General features: G+C 47.0%; 1 protein-coding gene across 1 annotated transcript in view; it reads left to right on the forward strand.

Moving 5' to 3' along the window:
- Positions 1-20,851, forward strand: part of DOCK2 (dedicator of cytokinesis 2) — a 416,651-nt gene extending 395,800 nt beyond the window's left edge. The window contains exons 45-52 of the mRNA XM_061188995.1: positions 4,400-4,576; positions 5,977-6,060; positions 13,945-14,082; positions 15,950-16,077; positions 16,981-17,146; positions 18,180-18,300; positions 19,641-19,783; positions 20,647-20,851. Of these exons, the coding sequence (XP_061044978.1) occupies positions 4,400-4,576; positions 5,977-6,060; positions 13,945-14,082; positions 15,950-16,077; positions 16,981-17,146; positions 18,180-18,300; positions 19,641-19,783; positions 20,647-20,709 (1,020 nt within the window). The 3' untranslated portion in view covers positions 20,710-20,851. The remainder of the gene's footprint in view (positions 1-4,399; positions 4,577-5,976; positions 6,061-13,944; positions 14,083-15,949; positions 16,078-16,980; positions 17,147-18,179; positions 18,301-19,640; positions 19,784-20,646) is intronic.

Consider the following 20,851-nt stretch of genomic DNA (forward strand, 5'->3'; position numbering starts at 1 on the left):
AGAGTCTGTGCTCCGCAGCAAGAGGAGCCACTGCAATGAGAAGCCCACACACTGCAACAAAGAGTAACCCCCGCTCGCCACAACTAAAAGCCCACGCACAGCAACGAAGACCCAATGCAGCCAAAAATAAATAAATAAATATATATTAAAAAAAATAATAGTTATTAAGTAAATCCATCAACCACTCAGTTAATATGCAGAAACCCATAATATATGAAGTGCTTACCTTGTTTTATGAACTCAGGATTCTGAAATTAGGAAAGAAATAGTCAACATTTTTGTTTCACTTCTTTTATCCTGATACCCTCTGATAGAAGGGATTGGGAAAACCTCCAAAAAGTTGACCAGAGTGACTGTATCTCTGATAGCCTCCCTCAGTTGAGTTACCAAGAATTTCAGGATGTCTCAGACACAGAAGTTTCATGGATGCTGAGTGAATTCCTCTCCAATCATTTGTTTTTGTGGTATAGAATTTGTATCTTGTTCTTGGTTGTTTCTTTTGTGAATTGTCTTGACTACAGTACTGTTTGTACAGAGAGGTGTTTTCTGATGGGATTCAAGTGTAAGTTCTGCTTATTGAGGGTTCTTTCCTTTTTCTTGGCCCTGAGAATATGTAATCTTTACAAGAAGTCCTGAGCTGGGGGTCAGAAACCCAAATTTAACTTGGCTATTAACAAGCTATATGATGTTGGACAAACACAGTGTATCTCTGGCCTTAGTTTTCATCATCTGTAAAATAGACATGAAAAAACTATGGAATTTCAGAGCTGAAAGACACTCTGAAGGTCATTTAATCCAAGAGCTACAAATTCAAATACCTTCAGAGCCCAGGAAGATACTGTAAATATGTGAACTCGTCACATTCAGACAACGGGGAGTGGTAGAAGCTGTGGCAAACTCCTTCCAGCTGAATTAGTTTTTTTTTAAATTAGAACTTACGTGCTGGCTAAATGACAGACCCAGGCCCAGTTTGGCCTACACATCTCCTATGTGCAACCCCATTCCTAGTCCTTGTCTATTTAAATTATTTTGCATATGAGAAAACTGAAGCTCAAAGATGGGACTTGAACTGCCAAAGTGATCAGTGGTAGAAGTAGGTTGTAATAACAATGTCTGTCTTACGCAGTTCAGAGGTTTCCTAAGAGGATTTATGAAGGTGATATGTGGGAGATGCCTTTGAGGAATATGAAACACCACTCGATTGCAAGGGATTATCACCACTTTCCCGAGTGCCTTTAAAATTGTTTCCAAAGTACAGTTATTCCTCAGTATCTGAGGGTGTTGGTTCTAGGAGCCTCCACTGATACCAAAATCCGCAGGTGTTTAAGTCCCTTACATAAAAGGGCGTAAGTACAGTGAATACAGTTGGGCCTCTGTATCAGTGGTTGGTTGAATTCGAGGTTGGTTAAATCCAAGGATGCAAAACCCAAGGGTATGGAGGGCTGACTGTATTTTCCAGGATAATTCATTTTCCCCGCACAGCAAGCTGGGCAAGGGCTATACACCTGTGCTGCCGGTAAGGAAACTGAGGCTCAGCTTAGGAAAGAGACCAGAGATTTGAGGGCTTGACCAAGTCCTAACAGCCAGTGTACGGCAAGTTTGGTAGCAGAGTGTGGTCTGTATGTGGGGGAGAAGCTCACCTTTGGAATTAGGACACTGGTGCTTTCTCCCCAGCGCTGCCCCATCTACCCTTAGGTGAAGGACTTACCTGTTGCTGGGGGAATTGAATGAGAGCACGTGTGGGACACACCCAGCATGGGCTGGCACAGAGGAGGCAGTCCACAAATGGCGCCATCTCTTTTACCGTGATCAGTGCTTTTATAACTGTTACCAGCTCCCGACCTCCAGGTCTTCCACCAAATATGTAACCCCCATCGCTCTGCTCTGAGAGTGATGTACTCATCTACACAAACGTCCAGAGGAGAGAATCCAAAGAAGTGTTCATTCTCATTCTCTGTCCTGTTGTCTGTAACGAGGTTAAAGACGTAGGGATACAAAAATAGCTTCAGAAATGAGGAAGAAAGCCAATCAACAGGACTTTCCATTTTTAATAACTCACCGTAAAGCATGAGTCTCTCAGACATACCAGGCTATTGTTGAAATCCAGGTGTGGTACTGGGCTCAGTCCAAGTGGTTGTGATAGATTTTCCTTTAGAACTGAGTCTAGACCTCAGCTTGGAGAAGCCCCTGCAGGGTTGGTCTGTGTGCTTGACAGAAACTGGACCATGGGTTGCAGCTTGTGGAACATGGGCTGCCGCCTCTACCAGGCCGAGCAGCCTTCCCCCCCAGCTGTGTGTGTGTGTGTGTGTGTGTGTATGTGCACTCACATGTGTTTGCGTGTTTGAGTGTGTGTGTGCATGTGCGACGGAAAGAGGATGACATTGTGTGTCACTGTGTCTTGTATCACAGAGAGAGAGAGGAGAGAGCCTACTCCCAGGGCCTTCTCACTGCAGAGACAGCCATTTTCAAAAATGTTCAGAAACAAGGAAGGGGGGCGAGGAGGCTAAGATTTCACAGGGATTTAAGGAAATGGTTTAAGAAGATGACCAAGAGCATGGCTGTAGAGGCTGGTTCTCCCCTTTACATATACTCAACAGTTACAATAACTAGCAGGTGCACTTTTTTTTTTTTTTTTAACACAAGCATGCATATTTTTAATTCTTATTACTTATTTCAGGAAGCTCATTTATTTATGCAGAGCCCTGGGCAGAGAAAATCTTTTGACGGTCTTGCCTAGGTGATGTTCAGGTTTTCTGGTTTTCCTTAAGTTAAAGATTCAGTGCTTGGAGAATCTCAGAATACAGGGATTTTCAGTTCCAATGACAAAACCTTGCACATTTCTAAGGCCTCTTGCCCAATCCTAAAAAGGATACTAAAATCCAAACAATCAATAATAAATAAATGCATTTATACATACACATAAATGGGGTAGAAGAGAGAGCTATTTTTTTTTTTTTTGGGGAGGGGACACCATGGCTTGCCTATTTTATTATTTTGCTTTTTTTTTTTTCCACACACAAACACACACACACAGTATTTTATTTTTACAAGAGATAAATAGACTGACACCAAGCATTGTAAATGGATGACCACAACAAAAGCAACAATGATTGCAATTACCAAACATGAAACACACTCATGCTATGTCATAATATTGACATTCAGTCCAGTAATCCACTGTAACAGCTCCTTTACTTTGCAGTGAAAATTGATGTGTATATTCTTTTTAAAGAACTCTGCTATAAGTCAAGTGTCATATTATCTCAACTAATCTTTGCTATGTCCCCACTGAAGCAGGCCCTGTAGCACCACCACTGAACAGATGGCAACACTTAGGGTCCCCTCCTCCATGAAGTTTTCCCAGATTACTTCGCCCTTCCCTGCAGCCCCACCCAGGGAGTCTCCCCTTCTTAGGACAGCTGCTAGTTCCTGTCCTGACACCTACAAGAGTTAATAACAATAACTACCAGCTACTTTTTGAAGTAGGTTTTCTTTTCCTCATTTTACCAGTAAGTCAACTGAGGCTCAGAACGTTTAGGAAACTTGCCCAAGGTCACACAGAAAAAATGGCTGAGATGTGCACTCATTTTTATTTGCTTAGTTTAGTTCAGGAGTCAGGAAACTATGGCCTATGAGCCAGAGCCCACCTGCGCCTAATTTTGTAAATAGTTTTATTGGAACCACCATGCTCATTGATTTACATATTGCCTGTAGCTGATTTCTTCCTACAGTAACAGAGTTGTTGCCACAGACAACATCTGGCCCTTGCACAGAAAAAGTTTGCAGACTTCTTGTTCAGTGTTTTACTCTAGATCCCATGCTCTTGGGAACCACTGTTATGCCAGTTAGCACCTGATGGCACTCTGTTTATCTTGCTTTCTAAGAGGTGTTGAAGAGGTGGTTAGTTTTATCTTCCCAACTAAACCGAATCTACCTTGGAGCAGTGACCCCTCATACAACAAGTCTTGGGACCTACTGTGGGCCAGGCCGGATGATCATATCGTCAGCTGCTCTAATCCCTCCAGCTAAGTGCTCACACATAGTAGGTGCACAACCAATACCAGATGGGTTGAATTGGAGCGTCTTTCACTAGGTAATAAGAAGAAAAACCCTCCCTGGAGCACATCCAGCCTCTGAAACCCCAGCAAGTGCCTGACACTTCCTGCCTTCATCTCCCCAGGGAGATCCCTCTCTCGCTAAGCACAAATTCAGCCTGTCTCTCCCCAGACAGCTAACAACCCCCAGGGCTCAGTAATTACCACAAGAGCCTGCTACAGCCCCTTGGGGAGCAGTGCCTCATTTGAATTCCAACCCCAAATGAAATCAATACCGATAATTTTATCTATTTTTAAAGCAACCTGCTGAGGCCCTTTCTTCTTGGTGATCTCATTTTCAACAGACCACAATTAGCCCTCTGGAGAACGCCATCGAAACCATGTCCATGGCCAACGAGAAGATCCTGATGATGATAAACCAGTACCAGAGTGACGAAAGCCTCCCCATTAACCCGCTCTCCATGCTCCTGAATGGAATCGTGGACCCTGCTGTCATGGGAGGGTTCGCCAAGTATGAGAAGGTGAGAGCTTCCCTCTCCAGGCCCTGGTGGGGACAGAGCAGTGGCAGGAGGGCCCAGAGCAGACACAGCTACATGCCACTCATCTTAACTGTGGCTGTTTGTCCCTCAAAAGGACACTTAAGCTTGTTTAGACCTCATACACCTTCCAGAGTTTCTATAGCCTCACTCTCATCTCCTTCCCACCCTCAATGCCATGCTCTGTCAGGGGTCATAGAGGTCCCTTATCCCACTGGGCACATCGAGATACCTTTGTCAAGAAAACGCTCTGGGATGTCCACGAGCCAGACCATAAAAGTCAAGTGCCACAAATCAAAGTACATGCTACTTGTGTAAAGCCATCTCTTCTATAGATGATGGAAATGACCTCTAGAAATGGGAAGGAATGAAACACGGAATCTGTGAAAATACAGAAGGGATGGGAGATCAACTCTCAAGCGAGAGTTATAATCTAGATATTCAGGTCATAAGGACCCTCCAAGAAATCCCCACACATTTCAGCCACAGATTTCATTTTTGAGCCTCCTGGTGTCCGTGGTGAAAAGGGAAAAGCCATCAGTTACATGAGTCACATTTTCCACTGGGGGAAAATAATTACTCAATAAGGACACATAACCTTTCCCAGCGCTGAAATAGAATAGAAAGTCCTTATTTGGCTTTCACCTAGGCCATACGTTAATGGGACGCTGAGGGAAAATGACTCTTCATTCTCATATATCTCATGATGAACTCTTTATTATCTTTTCCATGTCATTCATTGATGTAAAACTAGGAATACGGCACAATAGTATAACTCATGGACAGTAATTCCAGTTAGCCCTTCCAGCTACCCTTGGACACCCCGTAGAGTCATCCATTGGTAATCCTTTGTTCAGCCTTGAGGGGTGATATGTCTGTGTATATATGTGCACACACTGAGAACAGGAGCCGAGAAGGAGCTGGGGCTGCCAGGGTCACACACGATGAGGGAGGTGAGCTGGAAAGCCCACCAGGTGAACTTCGTTACTGAGTTTTCTCGCCTGGGACGGTGCCTTGCCTGGGCAGCAGAATCCCCGGCAGGGCTTCTTCACACACAGCTGCCTCCACCCCACCTCCGACCCCAGAGGTTCTGACTCAGTACGTCCGGGTGGGGCCTGAGAATTTGCATCTCTGGGAAGTTCCCAGGTGATGCTGCTGCGGGTCCAGAGACCCCTCTTCAAGAACGATTTCCCTGGGGTTTGTGACCCTTTCCCAGTGGATACCGATCCTCAGATCCCTACACGTCCCTGACTGTTGCCCACCCACGTAGGAATTGCCTCATTCCTGCCCCTGTCAAATGGAATCCTCTCCCAGGGCCAGAGAGGTGGGTCGTGGGGTCCACAGCAAAGGAACAGGAAACCCCCAATGTCTGTCTGTCCTCCTAGGCCTTCTTCACTGAAGAGTACACCAGGGACCACCCCGAAGACCAGGACAAGCTGAGCCGCCTCAAGGACCTGATTGCGTGGCAGGTAAAGCAGAGGCGGACTGGGGATAGCACAGGGCCAGCCCTGTGTCCGTCCTTTCCCCTCCCTGGTTCGCTTGCCCTCTGCTAGCCTCTGGCTGGTATGGCCGAGTTTCACCTGCTCTCCTGCCCTTTGGCTTTTGGCCTTTCTTCTGACTCTGTCTTCACCTGAGCGGGTGCATCGTGGAAGCGGGGTTTGGGGTGCTGCACCCTTGGGGTGCTGCACTGGCGCCGGGCAGAGATGCTGCAGTGCGTGTTGCTAAGACTGCCCTGTTGGATGTTGAATTCAGGAGGTGGCTTCTCCCAGTGGGACTGAAGTGAAAGCCAGGGTCCCACGCACCTCCCACCACCTCCCACCACACCCAGCACCCACCAGTCAGATAATGGAAGACTTCGGCCCCTACCCCACCTCTCCTCCTCCTAAGGCTGACCCAGTTTGTTGCAGATAATGCTCAGATGGATATCAGGTTTCGAAAATAATCGAGGCCTCGGTTTGGTTGGTTTTCGGGCAAAGGGTCTGCACTCTGCACAAGCTGCTCATCCCTCCGGAGCCCAGCCCGGCACCGTGGAAGGACTGTCCTTCCCGCCTGCTTTATCCTGCTATCTGCTTCTCTGTCCTCTCCTTGCATCCTTGTCCCTCTGCCCCTTCCCTCCACGATCTCCTTCTCTCTGACTCTTGCTGTGCGTCTGTCTCTGTCTTTCTCCTCTCCTTAGAAGTTCTTGGCTTCTCCCCGCCCCTGCTCTGACTTCGGCCTCTCTCTGCTGCCCCCCTCACACCTCACTCCTGGCTCTGCTTCCCTTCCTCATCTCTCTCCACTGCCCTCCCTCCTTCTCTGCTTTCTCTCTGGCTCCCTCTCCCGTGTTTTCTCTCCCTCCTGCTCTCTCCTGCTCTCTGCCACTCCCTAGAGAAGAAACAATCCACAGACCCCTCGCCCAGAGGCATTCAGAGGACCAGGCTCCTGGTCTAGGCCTGCAGCAGCCCCTCCTCAAACATCTCCCTGCTTTCCACGGACCACCCAGCACCCAGGGCGCAGGGTGGGCTGTGGAGGGTGCGCTGGGGGGAGGCCGGGGAGGCGAGCAGGGCAGCAGGGGGCAGCGTCTGCAGCTGCCAGCCCTCCCTCCTCCCTTCTTGCTAGTCACAGTGCAAAGACAAGCGAACTACTGTGGTAGGGAGTTTTTGTCACTCTAGGGGAATTAGGGAATGAGAAGCATTGGGTGCAGCCTCTTTTCTTAAAATAAGGATTCCTAATTCAGGTCCTTCTCTGCCTCTGCCAATTTATGCAGAGTGAGGCCTTAAAAATAAAACGCCAGGCGCTGCACAGATACACTCTCCTGAATGCATTTTGTGAGTCTGGAATTTTCTCTCCCTTCTTACCTTGTGCCTCCTGTGAAACCCAAGCATCCCCAAGAGCCCCAGCCTTCCGAGGTCATCATGTCCTTTAATACGCAAATAATGATAGTCCCCCTCCCCATCCCCAACTTGGGAAGCAGGAAGACTCAGCTTTGGTTGGTTTCCTTCCTCAGCTGTTTCTGGGGTGCCCCAGGGAGGGCTAACATGTCACACAAATGTGTTTGGTTGTTGGGCATCATTCTCAATCCATTTCACTGTCCTGGGCCTCTCTACTGCGCATGTCTTATCACCTGGTGATGGACGCCCTGGGCTGTATTCACTGCACCCAAAGCATGGACCAGACTCTGGCCTCACAGCACAGCTGATACCAGGCTGTGCCTTTTAAGGAAATTCTTCCAAAGTCTGGCAGTTAATAGAGCGGCACCACAAGCAAAGAAAGGAGACTTTGAAAGCATGTATTTGATGTTACAGCTTCTAAGAGCCTGCAAAGGGGATTGCCCTGGGCCGCATTCCTCCCACTCAAGAGTCCAGCATCCTAAATACTCAAAAGATGCTGCCCTGCTCAGGGTGAAGGTGACCTTTTTTACGTTACACACAGCAGATTAGCTCTTCCATTTTATTCCATTCATTCTTGCAACTTAAATATATATTGAGTCCCAACTGTGTGCCAGGCAACAGAAATAAAGCGCTGGATAAAATTGTGGGCCTGCTCCCTCCCTCCCTTCTTGGAGCTTAATTATAGATTGGGTCTTGGTTTGCCAAAGCCAGATTCACTTTGGATTTTCTCAAAACACGAGACCCTTAGATTTCAAAGGGAGATGTACTTGCACCGCTAACAACCCAACAGAAGCTAGACATGCAAAGTACATTATGTGTTCAAGATTTCATGGATTTCAAGAGTGATTGCTTCTTAATTTTTTCCTTTGTAAAGATTTTCTCTCTATTTATTGGCATGGAAAGATGTCTACAGTACATTCTTCTTGTAAACATTTCACAGAATATTACATACAGAAAACTGCACGTAACAAAAATATACAGCACACTGAGTTGTCACAGTGTATACTTATGTGGCCACCACCAGATGAAGAAGCAGAATTCCTCTAACACCCAGAAACCTCTCTTGTACCTTCTTTTAGTCATTGCCAGCCCTCCCCAAGGTTGACCCCTCTCCTGCTTTTACAGTAACCATTTACTTGCTTTCTAAAAATACTTTTTAACCACCCAAGCACTCATTTCTGAACACTATAGTTTACTTTTGCTTGTTTTTGACCTATATATAAATGGAATCACACAGTGTGCCTTCTTTTGTGTCTAACTTATTTTGTTTACTGTTATGTTTTAAAATTGATTTATTTTGTTGTACATAGCAATCACTTATTCATTTTCATTGATGTATAATAGTCTATGCAGCTGGACTGTATAACTGTGCCAAAACATATTTATTTATTTTTCAACTGATGGAGATTTGGGTTGATTTCAGTTTGAGGGTATTACAAGTCGTGCTGTTCTGAACATCTTTGTGTGTGTCCTTTTGGCACACACATGCACAATTTCTGTTGGATGTATACCTAGGTGTGGAATTGCTCGGTTATGGTATGTGAGAATATCTGGCTTTAACAGATAACTGCCAAACTTCTATCACTATAGATTAGTTTTGTCAGTTCTTGAACGTCGTAAAAATGGTATTATACAGTATGTGTTACTGTGTGTCTGGCTTCTTTTTTTCACTGTAATGCCTTTGTGATTCATCCAGGCTGTTACATGCAAGAGTTTTTCTTTTTTTGTTCTAAGTGTTATCCATTGTGTGACTATACAATATACCAATAATATACCAATGTATATATCCATTCTCCTGTTGATGGTGGGTTGTTTTCAGGTTTTGGATAGTATGGAAAGAGTTGTATGAACATTCTTGTTCATGTTTTTTGATGGGCATAAGCACTCAGTGTCCTCACTATCTATCTAGTAGTGGGAGTGCTGGGTTATGCGTTCATCTTTAGCCTTACTGGATACCAAGAAGCAGTTTTCCAAAGTGGCTGAGCCAATTTACACTCCCACCAAGAACTTCTGTGAGTCTAGGTTGCTCCACATTCTCGCTGACGCATGATACTGTGAGTCTTTAATTTTAGTCTTTCTGGTGGTTGTGAGGTGGTGTCTCGTTTAATTTTAATTTGCATTTCCTTTGCGAGCAACGGTGTTCATCGCCTTTCCATGTGTTTATTGGCTAATTGAATAACCTTTCTGTGAAATGTTTGTTCACATCTTTTACTTATTTTATTAACTGAATTGTCTTTTTATTAATAATTCATAGGAGTTTATATATATTCTAGATATGAGTCCTTTGTCAAATATATGTATTGCAAATATCTTCGTTCAGTCTGTGGCTTGTCTGTTTACTTTCTAATGATGTATTTTTGAAGAACAGAAGTTTGTAATTTTAATGAGGTCCAATTTATCAATTTTTTTAATGATTATTACTTTTGTCTTCACTTTATGAAATCTCTGGCTATCCCAAGATCATGACGATATTTCCTGTGTTTTATTGGGAAGTTTTATTATTTTGTCCTATACTCTTAAGTATATGATCCATTTTGACTGACATGAAGTAAGGGGTAAATTATTTTTCTATACCTTGACATAAAGTGATCATATAGGTGTCAGTCTGTTTCTGGACTTTCTACTCTATTCCATTGGTCTGTTTGTCCAATGCCATACTGTTCCTAATTACTGTAGCTTTATAGTAACTCTTGAGATCTGATGGTGACAGTATTGCAATTTTTTTTTCAAATTTGTCTTGGTCCTTCTAGTTCTTTGTATTTCCATATAAATTTTTAAATCAGCTTGCCAATTTTCACACACCCCCAAAACACATTGAGATTTTGAATAGGAATATATTAGGCACGTAGATTAATTTAGGAAGAATTTCTGTTTTAATGATAATTGATTCTTCCAGTACATGAATATGGAATCTCTCTCCCTTTCTTTAGTTCTTTAATTTCACTCAGCAAAGTTTTGTAGTTTTCACTAGAAAGGTCTTTCACAAATTTTATTAGATTTGTTTTAAGGTATTTGATATTTTTAACTATTATAAATGGTATTTTTTTAATTTCTCTTTTTGTTTGTCAATATCATCACAATTTTTTTTTTTTTTTTTGGTATGTTTACCTTGTATCCAGCAACCTTACTAAATTCACTTAATAAGTCAAATTGTTTGTACATTCTTTTGGATGTTCTACAGACAAACATATCATCTGCTAATATAAAAAGTTTTACTTCTTCTGTTCCAATTTTATACTGTTTAGTTATTTTTCTTCCCTCATTGCACTGATGAGTATAAGAAGAGAGAGAGTACATCTTGCCCTGATGTCTCCCACATCAGGGCAAGAGTCAGTATTTCACAGAGTGGGATGTTTTAAAGATGATGTCCCATTCTATGCCTAGTTTGCTAGTTTATCATGAATGGGTTTTTAATTTGTCAAATGCCTTTTATGCATCTATTGAGATACTCATATTGTTTTTCTTCATTATTATGCTAATTTAGTGAATTATATTAGTTGATTTTGGACTATTAAACCAACCTTGCATGTATGACATAAATCCCACTGGGTCATAATGTATTATCATTTTTATATATTTCTGAATTCTATTTGAAAATATGCTCTTCAGGATTTTTGTGTCTATGCTCAAAAGAGATATTAACCTATAATTTTCCTTTTTTATAATATCCTTGTTCAATTCTTGTAACAAAGTTACCCTGGTCTCAAAAAGTGGGTTGAAAATTACTCCCTATTTTAAAAATTTTTAAGAATTTGTATAAAGTTGGCATTTATTTATCCCTTAAATGTTTGCTAGAATTTGTCTGTGAAGCCATATGGGCCAGGAATGTTTTAAAGTATGTATTTAATGTAATAGTTTTCAGATTTCCTATTTCTTTTGTCCCCTTTTTGGTAAGTTGTATTTTTCTAGCAATTTGTCCATTTTATCTAAATATTAAATTTATTGACATAAACTTTTTTATAATATCCTCTTATGATCTTTTATAATGCTTGTACTTCCTATAGTGATACTCCTTTTTAAATTCTGATATTGGTTATTGGTACCTTCTATTTTTTTTATTAGCCCTTTAAGGTGTTTATCAATGTTTTTGTCTTTTCAAAGAACCAACTTTTGGATTTGTCAATCCTCTGTGTTGTCAGTTTGTTTTCTTTTTCATTCATGTCCACTCTTACTTTTATTATTTCCTTCCTTTTACTCTCTTTGGGTTTAGTTTTGCTGTTCTTCTACTAATATCTTGAGATGGATACTTAGCTAATTGATTTTCTGTCTTTTCTAACATGTAAAACTAAAGCTATACATTTATCTCCATTAAAAACTTTATATCTCATTAGTTTTGATATGTAGTATTTCCATTATCATTCCCTTCTCTTTTTTTTATAAATTTATTTATTTATTTTTGGCTGTGTTGGGTCTTCATTGCTGCGCGTGGGCTTTCTCTAGTTGCGGTGAGCGGGGTCTACTCTCTCATTGCGGTGGCTTCTCTTGTTGCAGAACGCGGGCTCTAGGCACTCGAGCTTCAGTAGTTGTGGCTCGTAGGCTCAGTAGTTGTGGCGCATGGGCTTAGTTGCTCCGTGGCATGTAGGATCTTCCTGGACCAGGGCTCAAACCCATGTCCTCTGCATTGGCAGGCGATTCTTAACCACTGCGCCACCAGGGAAGTCCCATTCCTTTCTTTTTTAAATAAAATCTTTGTCTTGTTTCATGGATAGAAAATTTTTTCTTTTTCTATATATTAGTTATTTTTTAAAAAATAAAGTTTTCTTAAGCTCTCTTCATTCTCTGTTTCTTCCATGTTAGTCCATTCATTCTTTTCTTCCTCTCTCCCTTACTCCCTCCCTCCCTCCCTTTTTGCTTTTTTTCCTATCTTTTGGTTCTGATCTCTGTCTTCCACACTGGAGAATTTCCTTCAATGCCTGGTGATCCTTGGCAGTCTGTTCATAGTAAAGAGTGGGGCACTAAAAAAGCTGAATGAATTTCTGTGCACAAGAGAGAAGGTATTGTCACCTGGATGGCATTACATATGGTAACTGAGTGATCCACAAACGTCTGTGTAACATGCGCCATTCACTTTCTCCAGGACAGACCCTTCAAGCTATTGCATATGAAGGTACCCCTGGCTCCTGCACTGCTGACAATTTGGGGACTGGAAAGTGAAGGTCTCACTGTCTATTAGTGTGCAGACTTTCCCTCAACCCCCTATTTCCTGTTTGGCTCCTCATCCCTGCCCTCTGTTGTGCCTGGTACCCCTCAGCCCCCATAGCTGTTTGTTCTAATTGTTCTAGAGGATAAGCTCCTGCTTCTTGGGGAAATGGGAAAATATAACACTTGGCTACCACGTAAAGCAGTAGGGACCTGGCCACCTAACTGCTCCTGTCACAGAATTTCAACCCATCCCTCTGTTTTCAGCCTCTCAACTCACTCTAGCTTTTCTGGGATACCTGGTGCCTCTAATCACTGAGCCCCTCCTGGCTTCCCAGAGGCAGATTGGCCTCTTACCACCATCTCCTCCTCTGCCCTGGAAGGTCAGTTACCATCCACCTTCCACCTGATGTACTGTGGGCCAAGTTCATAGATGTCTCCTAGTCTCATGGAATTTCAGTTTCTCCTTCACTTTGTCATTTTGGGGAGCCCTCCAAGAGAAGGAGGCAGAAATGTCTTTATGTCACCATCATGGAAACATTTTTTTTCCTCAAAATGATCTATATTCTACTCTTTGCAGCCCTCAGTATGTTTCCCTGAGGCCACACTACGAACTTTCTCAGCTGTTCCTGCTCATCGTAGCCACTGTGGCTTGGCTACTGTCCTTGTATCTACCATTTAGCCAGTGTTTATTGACCCCCTCTGTTGATAAATAAGAGCTTAACTGTCTCACGTCAATTATCTCTTCCCCTCTCATCTTCCCAAGGCTTTTTACATCACTTTTTTAAAACTCCCTATTGGCTGGTTAGCTCCACGATGTCAACATCTCGGTATCTTTCTTCAGCAACCACGTGAGGTGGTATCACTGGATCTCCTGTGTTGTGAGACCAGGCTGTGCCCACTCCTCCTTTTCTGTTCAACCCTTCCCTTCTCCTATCTCCCAGCCTCTGACAATCATACTTTCCCTTTTGCATTGCCAAGAACTTCTTGGGCAAGGCTTTAAGTCAAAGCAACAGAGAGTCCTCTCCTCTGGTCTCACACTCTGCCCCTCAGTAGATTCTGTAAGGTGCAGACTTTCCCTAACACGTGGCTTCTAATGGGGGTGGGGGGCGTCCAGCCCTCCTGTGGGGCAAGGGCAGCCGGAGGTCTTTCTCCTAGAGGTCTTGTTTTCAGAGCAAACCCCAAGGATGCAGCTTTCCCATTTCTCAGGGTTGGTGACCCCGCTTGAAGGTTTCCAAGACCCTAAAGCCCTCAACAAATTCTCGGCAGGCAGACTTGCTTCCACCACCTCCATGGGGCCAGGTGGCCAACCTTTGACTCATCATTTACCACCTTTCTCTCCAGATCCCCTTCCTGGGAGCTGGGATTAAGATCCATGAGAAAAGGGTGTCAGAAAATCTGCGGCCCTTCCACGACCGGATGGAGGAATGTTTCAAGAACCTGAAAGTGAAGGTGGAGAAGGAGTACGGTGTCAGAGAGATGGTACTGGTGGTCCCTGTGGCCGGGAGGGGTGGGGCAGGGAGGATGATGAGATTGGAGCCAAGGAACTGGCCCTTGATGAGAAGGACCTGAGAGCCAGCAGTGCCAGGGCCAATCCAGGGAACCTTTCTGGAAACTTGGTCCCTCAAAAGTCACCCCAGATAAACGCCAGTTACAAATTGAGGCCTTAGCACTCAAGGGACCGTGCTAATAATAAAAGCAGTGTTGATGAAGCACCTGTTATGTGCCAGTCTAATCTAAGCACTTAGGTCATTTCGTCTTCACAACAAGCCTGGGAGTGATTTTTAACCTCTTGTGTCTCTTCTGGAGGTTCCTAGGTGTAAGTGACTTGCCAGAGGCTATGTAACAAGTGAGTGCAGGTCACTGCCCCTGGTTCTGTTGGCCTCCAAAGCCAGCGCTTTGGGCCACTAATAAGCTCCGTGTCCTCAAGAGGCCATCAGCCTGGTGCTCTCGAGACTTCTTCTTTATCCTCTTCCCCAGAAAGTAGCATCATAAAACGTCAGGGCTGAGTGGTCCTTCAGAGGCCATCTGGCCCAACCCTCTGATTTTACAGATGGGAAAACTGAGGCCCAGAGACGAGAAGTGAGTTACTGGAAAGCATGGAGGTGAACTCAGGTCTCTTATCTTCTGGCACAACAGTTTTTCCATGAGACAGGTTGCCTCTTCCAGCACTCCCTGTGTGACACTCCAGTACGGTTCTGATGGTAACCACCCAGAGTTAGGTGACATTGCATAGGTTAAGGGCAAAGTCCTCCACAAGACTCCCCTCACTTCAGACACCACGGTTCCCAGGCCACCTGCACCTCTGACCAACTGGTTACAAATTTGGAGATTCCCACCACCCCTTCAGGTCTGATAATTTCACAGAAGTCAAGGAGTCGGCCCTCCCTCCATATCCATGAGTTCCCTATTCGCAGATTCAACCAACGGAGGGTCAGAAATACTTGGGGGGAAAAATCGAGAAAGTTCCAAAAAGCAAAACTTGAATTTGCTGTGCTGGCAACTGTTTACCTCACATTTACATTATAGTTACAACTATTTACATAGCATTTACATTGCATTAGGTATTATAAGTAATCTAGAGAGGATTTAAATTATACTGGAGGATATGTGTAGGCTACATGCAAATACTATGCCATTTTATGTAAGGGACTTGAGCATCCCTGGATTTTGGTATTCTTGGAGGTCATAGATACTGAAGGATGACTGTACTTCTGATTACAGTTTTATTATCAAGGAAACAAATCAGGACCAGCCAAATGAAGAGAAGCATAGGGTGAGGTCTGGGAGGGTCCCAAACACACAGCTTCTGTGTCCTCAGGACATGTCACCGTATTTATCATACTGGCACATCCATGTGTGATTACCAGCCAGGAAAGCTCACCTTAGCCTAAGTGTCTGGAGTTTTTACTGGGGTTTATAGGCATGATTGAATGAATCATTGGCCACGTGATTGACATCAATCTCCAGTCCCCCTTCCTCCCCAGAGGCTGAGCTGATATTATCTGGCCCAGAGTCCCAGACCTGTAATCCCAAGGTTGGTCTTTCTGGCCAGCCCCCATCCTGAGTCTTCCCATCAGTGTGAAGGGGCCACCATGAAAAATAAAGACACTCGTACCAGTGGGGAAATTGCAAGGATTTAGACATCATCTCCCAGGAACCAGGAATAAAGGCCTGACAAATTCTTTATTAGACAGCTGCGCGTAGCCTCAGCCAGCCAGGAAGTTTTTGCTCTGCCCCACGCAGGTGAAGAAGGAAGGCAGCAGTAATGCGGAGGCAACGTCACCCCATTTCCCCCCGCCTCGACATCAGACCTGGCTGCTAACCACCCCCTTCTCCCCGCCCGCAGCCCGACTTCGAGGACAGGCGAGTGGGCCGGCCCCGGTCCATGCTGCGCTCCTACAGGCAGATGTCCATCATCTCCATGGCTTCCATGAACTCTGACTGCAGCACGCCCAGCAAAGTCACCTCCGAGAGGTCAGTCCCCACCCCAGGCAGCCCCCCGTACCCCTGCCCCAGCCTAGCCCTCAGCAAAGCCTCACTTCTTGCCCTTCTGCCCTTGGCCGTCCTTCTACATCTCCGTGCCCTTCTGTTTGAAAGCCCTTCCCCACCTGGCACCTCATTAAAACCCTCACAACTACCCTGTGCGGCTTAGTGCCATTGTCAGGGGGTCAGTCGAGGCCCAGAGAGGTGTGGTGGCTTTTCCTGAGGACCCAGCAGGACACCGCACAGCCCACAGGCTCCCCGTCCAGCCACCTCCATCAGCCAGCCTGAGCTCCTCATCTTCTTGCCTCTGCTGGGGCTCCCGTCCCCACCAACTCCCCATCCCAGAGCTCCTCCTCCTGTACCTACCTATACCTCTGTCGGGGTTCCCCTCCTCGGCCAAGAAAAGCCTCTCCCCTTCCACTTTCTTGGAGCCATCTGCGCGACCCGGCCCGACTCAACTGATGTAATAGCAGATCCTGTGATGGAGAACTCTCTCTGGGAGAATGTGCTAAGGGGTCCTTGACCTCATCTCTTGGCTACTCTGCAAGGTTGCTGCAAACACCCCCGTTTACTGAAAAGGAAATGGTGGCTCAGAGAGGTTGAGTGACTTGCCCAAAGTCATTCGGCTAAAAAGTGGCATAGATTTGAATGCAGATCCATATTTTTAACCAGTTTTCTCTTCCTATCACCAGTCTTATGGCTCACCGCCTTCAATTTTATTTCACCCTGTATTTTGAGTGTTTGCAAATTAAGCAAGTGGCTCCCCAAACTCTGCTAGGTGAGCTGATCTACCCCCCGACCCCGTGGTGACAGCTCAGTCAGCCTGGGTCCCTGCAAGACAGTTCCACTGAAGCTCTAACTGCAGTTTTTACTACTGTCGCTCTTGCCATTCAGCTTCGACCTGGAATTAGCACCTCCCAAGACTCCAAAAGTGGAACAAGAGGAGCCGATCTTCCCAGGGAGCACTCTGCCAGAGGTCAAGCTGCGGAGGTCCAAGAAGAGGAGTAAGAGGAGCAGTGTGGTGTTTGCGGATGAGAAGCCCACGGCAGACCTGAAGCGGGTGAGGGGCCAAGGCAGGATCTTCTCTGACACCATCGGCAGATCTCCACTGCATGCCCGGCGCACCGCCTGGGGCCCCGAGACGTGGGCCGCTGAAGCCTCACTCTCACAGTGAAGTGGGGTTACCGAGGTGGCATCTGAGGGGCAGGGAGGTGAAGTGCTTGCTGGCGCCCCTGCAGCCTGGATGTGACAGAGTGGGATATGACCCAGGCTGTCCCTGTGTCCTTTCTAACATCGCACAGGACTCTGAGGCTGGGGAGAAGCTTCCTGGTCCACCACTGAGCAGGAGAGCCGTCCTCCCATGGCTGGGCCAGGTGTTTCCACCTCGGCCCTCTATCCCCACCCCAGGGCCATTCTAACCACTGACATCTCAGACTCTGCTAAGCTCTTCCAGTGGACCAGGAGCCCAGCTGGGGATGCAGAGATGAAATTCTCACTGCCCTGACTTTAAGAGTTATTGTCTTATAAACTAATAACTATTTAATATGAGACTTGGTACCAGACAGCCCTGGGTTCAACCCCAGCTTCCCCCTGAAAGAGAGGTTTGTTGAAAGCATTCTGGGAGCCTGGAAGGGGGAGAGGGATTTACTCTCCTGGGAAGGGAGGGCTGCCGGATGAAAGGGCAAGGGCTCAGCTGAGATGCCTTCCAGCGACAAAAGAATCCCCCACAAACTTCCCAGTAGGCCTCAGAGGCTATTCTTGCCAGGGGGAGAAGGCTGGAAACAAGACTGTGTTTCACAATTCTAGGGGGCGTCATTCACACAATAGTCTAAATGAATGCCCCCCCCCGCCCCACCCCACATACACACAGCAGAGTTGTATAGTATACAACCTGTGCAACCATGCATGGCACGCTGGCATAGAGTGACACAAAACAGAATAAATGAACTTGGGCCTGGGTCCATAGAAGCCATGACAAACCCTTATCGCTGACTTTTCAGGGCCTAGAACTGCCTCATGCTAAGCCTCTGTGGTGTGTGTGTGTGTGTCTGTGTGTCTCTGTATGCACGTGTGGGCATGATATATTCATCCAGCTTTCCAGGAAGCACGAGTTCATGAGTGACACCAACCTTTCGGAGCATGTGGCCGTCGCCCCCAGGGCGTCCATCCTCTCTCAGATGAGTTTCGCCAGCCAGTCCATGCCCACCATCCCAGGTACGCACCCTGCCACCACCAGCACGGGGGGCGTAGAGGTGTCTGGGGGTGGAGGAGGGTGGGAACCATATCGACACAGCAAAGTGAGCTAAGCACCATGGGGGTAAGAGGCTCTGCTCACAGCCCCCCTGTCCTCTGAGCTCTCCCCACACCCACCCACTTCTGTGGCCCTACCAGGGCTGGGGTGGAGGGCTGCTGTCACTCTGGAGCTCAGGATCCACTGGGAATGTGGTACGTCCCACCAGGTGGTCCTGGGTTCTCAGTTAGCCAGGCCCGCCCAGGGATCGGAAGTCTGCCCCTGGTAAATCTCTCAGCCCGTGTTTCCCTCTGGGGCCTGCAAGGCTATTTCCGGGACTTACAGAAATTGCTGCCACATCTTACAGTTGCAGAGTGTTGGATGCACAGATACTTCCATTTCCCCCATCACTCATTCATTGTCTGGTGAGGAGGTCTGCAGCTTACAGATGACCTTTGCTAATTCACAGAGGGGGACCTGGGGCTCTAACTGGGGATGTAGCCTGCCCAAGAGCGCTCCATCTGGCACGTGGCAAGTCTCTGGTGTCGGCCACTCTGTGCTTGGTGACAAATGTTCCTCCTTCGTTGTTTCATTTAAGCCTCAGCGCAAACCTATGAAGTAGATCATGTGACCAGCCCCATTGTATGGATGAGGAAACTGAGGCACTGAGAATGTCAATCTCCTGACTGTCCCAGCCACTAAGTAGTGGAGGCCCCTGGAACTGTACCCCACTGCCCAGCCTCCCCAGGCAGGACACCCCTGTGCGGCCGTTTCACTCTTGTCCTCGCAGCAGGCCTCACAACGCCCTTGAGGTCTGTGCTCTTACCCCCAGGTACCCAAAGTCAAAACCGAGGGTCAGAGTCATCTGTGTGACTCTGAGCTGGGGGCCATAATCACCAGATGACACCTTGGTTGGAGATGCTCTCCTCCCGGGACCTCTGGATTCTCCATGTTGGAAGACAAGAGTGAGCCCACACGATCTCCCCGACCTGGGCAAAAGGCCCTGTTCCCTGAGGACGTCAGGGCCCCAGTGGCCAGGGCCTTCCCCCACCATGGACCCGTGTTTCCAGCCCAGAAGCCCTTGGACGAGGCCTCGATCGGGCCACATTGCAGGCTGCCGTGTGCGGGGCTGGGCAGGCCTCAGCGCAGTGGACGGACAGGCTCGACAGTCCCAGCACGGCAGCACTCGGGCCTCCCGCCTCCTGCCTGGCCCCCCACCTGTTCTCCCTGGATTCTATCTCTGTCCCCCGCGCGTCTCCCATGTGCCCCCCGAAGTCACCCTCTCTCTGCCCACCGCTCACCTCGGCTCTCGGCTCTCCCGCAGCCCTCACGCTCTCGGTGGCCGGCATGCCCGGGACGGAAGAGGCCAACTCATCCCCCCGCCTCAGCCAGACCTTCCTCCCTCTGTCAGAAGGCGACAAGAAGACGCTCAAGCGGAAGAAAGTAAATCAGTTCTTCAAGACGATGGTGAGCACCCAGACAGTGCAAGGAAGGGGGGGTGTGGGGAGGAGGAAGGGAAGAGGGGGAGGCGGAGAGAGGAGAAAATGGGGGCGTGTGTGTATATGCGTGTGTGCACATGTGGTCACCCTCAGGGAGGTATGGGCAGGGCCCCTAGGGTGGAGACAGTGGCCAGAAATGCCCAGAGTGCAGTTCTCCTCTTGGCCCCCAGGTGGCTGCCCTGAGCAGGATGGACCCTAGCTGGGCTGCAGGAATGTGCCAGATGGTGTGCAGGGCCCCTGGGACCTGAGAAACCATAGCTGTCCCTTGCTGCGCCTGGGCAGCTAAAAGTGCTTTTTAATTCTTTTGGAAGAACTTTCCTATTCAGCTTATATCACAGAATCCCACTATTTAAAAGTTTTGTTTCCAAGCCCTGACTTCTCAAGTCCCGTCTCCTATTGTTACCTGTCAGTCTTTGCTCAAGATGAAGGTACCACTGACACCTTGATCCTCAGGGGGCTATTAAAGCAGAACTCCGCTGCCGTAATAACTGCAAGTTCACCATGAGCGTGCAGTGAGTCAGGCACCATGCTAAGCCCTTTCCAAACATGATCCCATTTGACCTTCCACTGTGAGGATTTTATCAGGCTCACAGAGTTAGGTAAGCGACTTGCCCAAGTTCACACGGTCCACGAAACAGCAAAGCCTGTGTTCTAACCACTGCATGGCACAGCCTTTCTGGTCACATCAATCAAAGTCACGGCAGCTCAGGCTCACTGGGTTCTGGGAGGGGTCAGCTCAGCGGCCCTTGTGAGTGGGACAGGAAGCCCTGCTTTGGTGCTCATGAGAACCCCATTTTGGGTTGTGTCTCTTTATCCTCTTCTCCCACGCAGCTGGCTGGCAAACCTGCCGAAGAAGGCAAGCAGACCTCCAACTTAATGTCCGCCGACCTGTGAGATGCTGCTGACCAGGGCTGCACCTAAGGAGACAAGGATGGGAGTTTCCAGAAGAGGAGACACACAGTGGGACATTGATGCCTCTAAGAGTGGGGAGACCATCCATCGGTTGCCTGCACTCAGACAGAGGGAATAGGCTGAT

Source organism: Eubalaena glacialis, chromosome 4 (genome assembly GCF_028564815.1).
Source record: "Eubalaena glacialis isolate mEubGla1 chromosome 4, mEubGla1.1.hap2.+ XY, whole genome shotgun sequence".
Taxonomy (NCBI): domain Eukaryota; kingdom Metazoa; phylum Chordata; class Mammalia; order Artiodactyla; family Balaenidae; genus Eubalaena; species Eubalaena glacialis.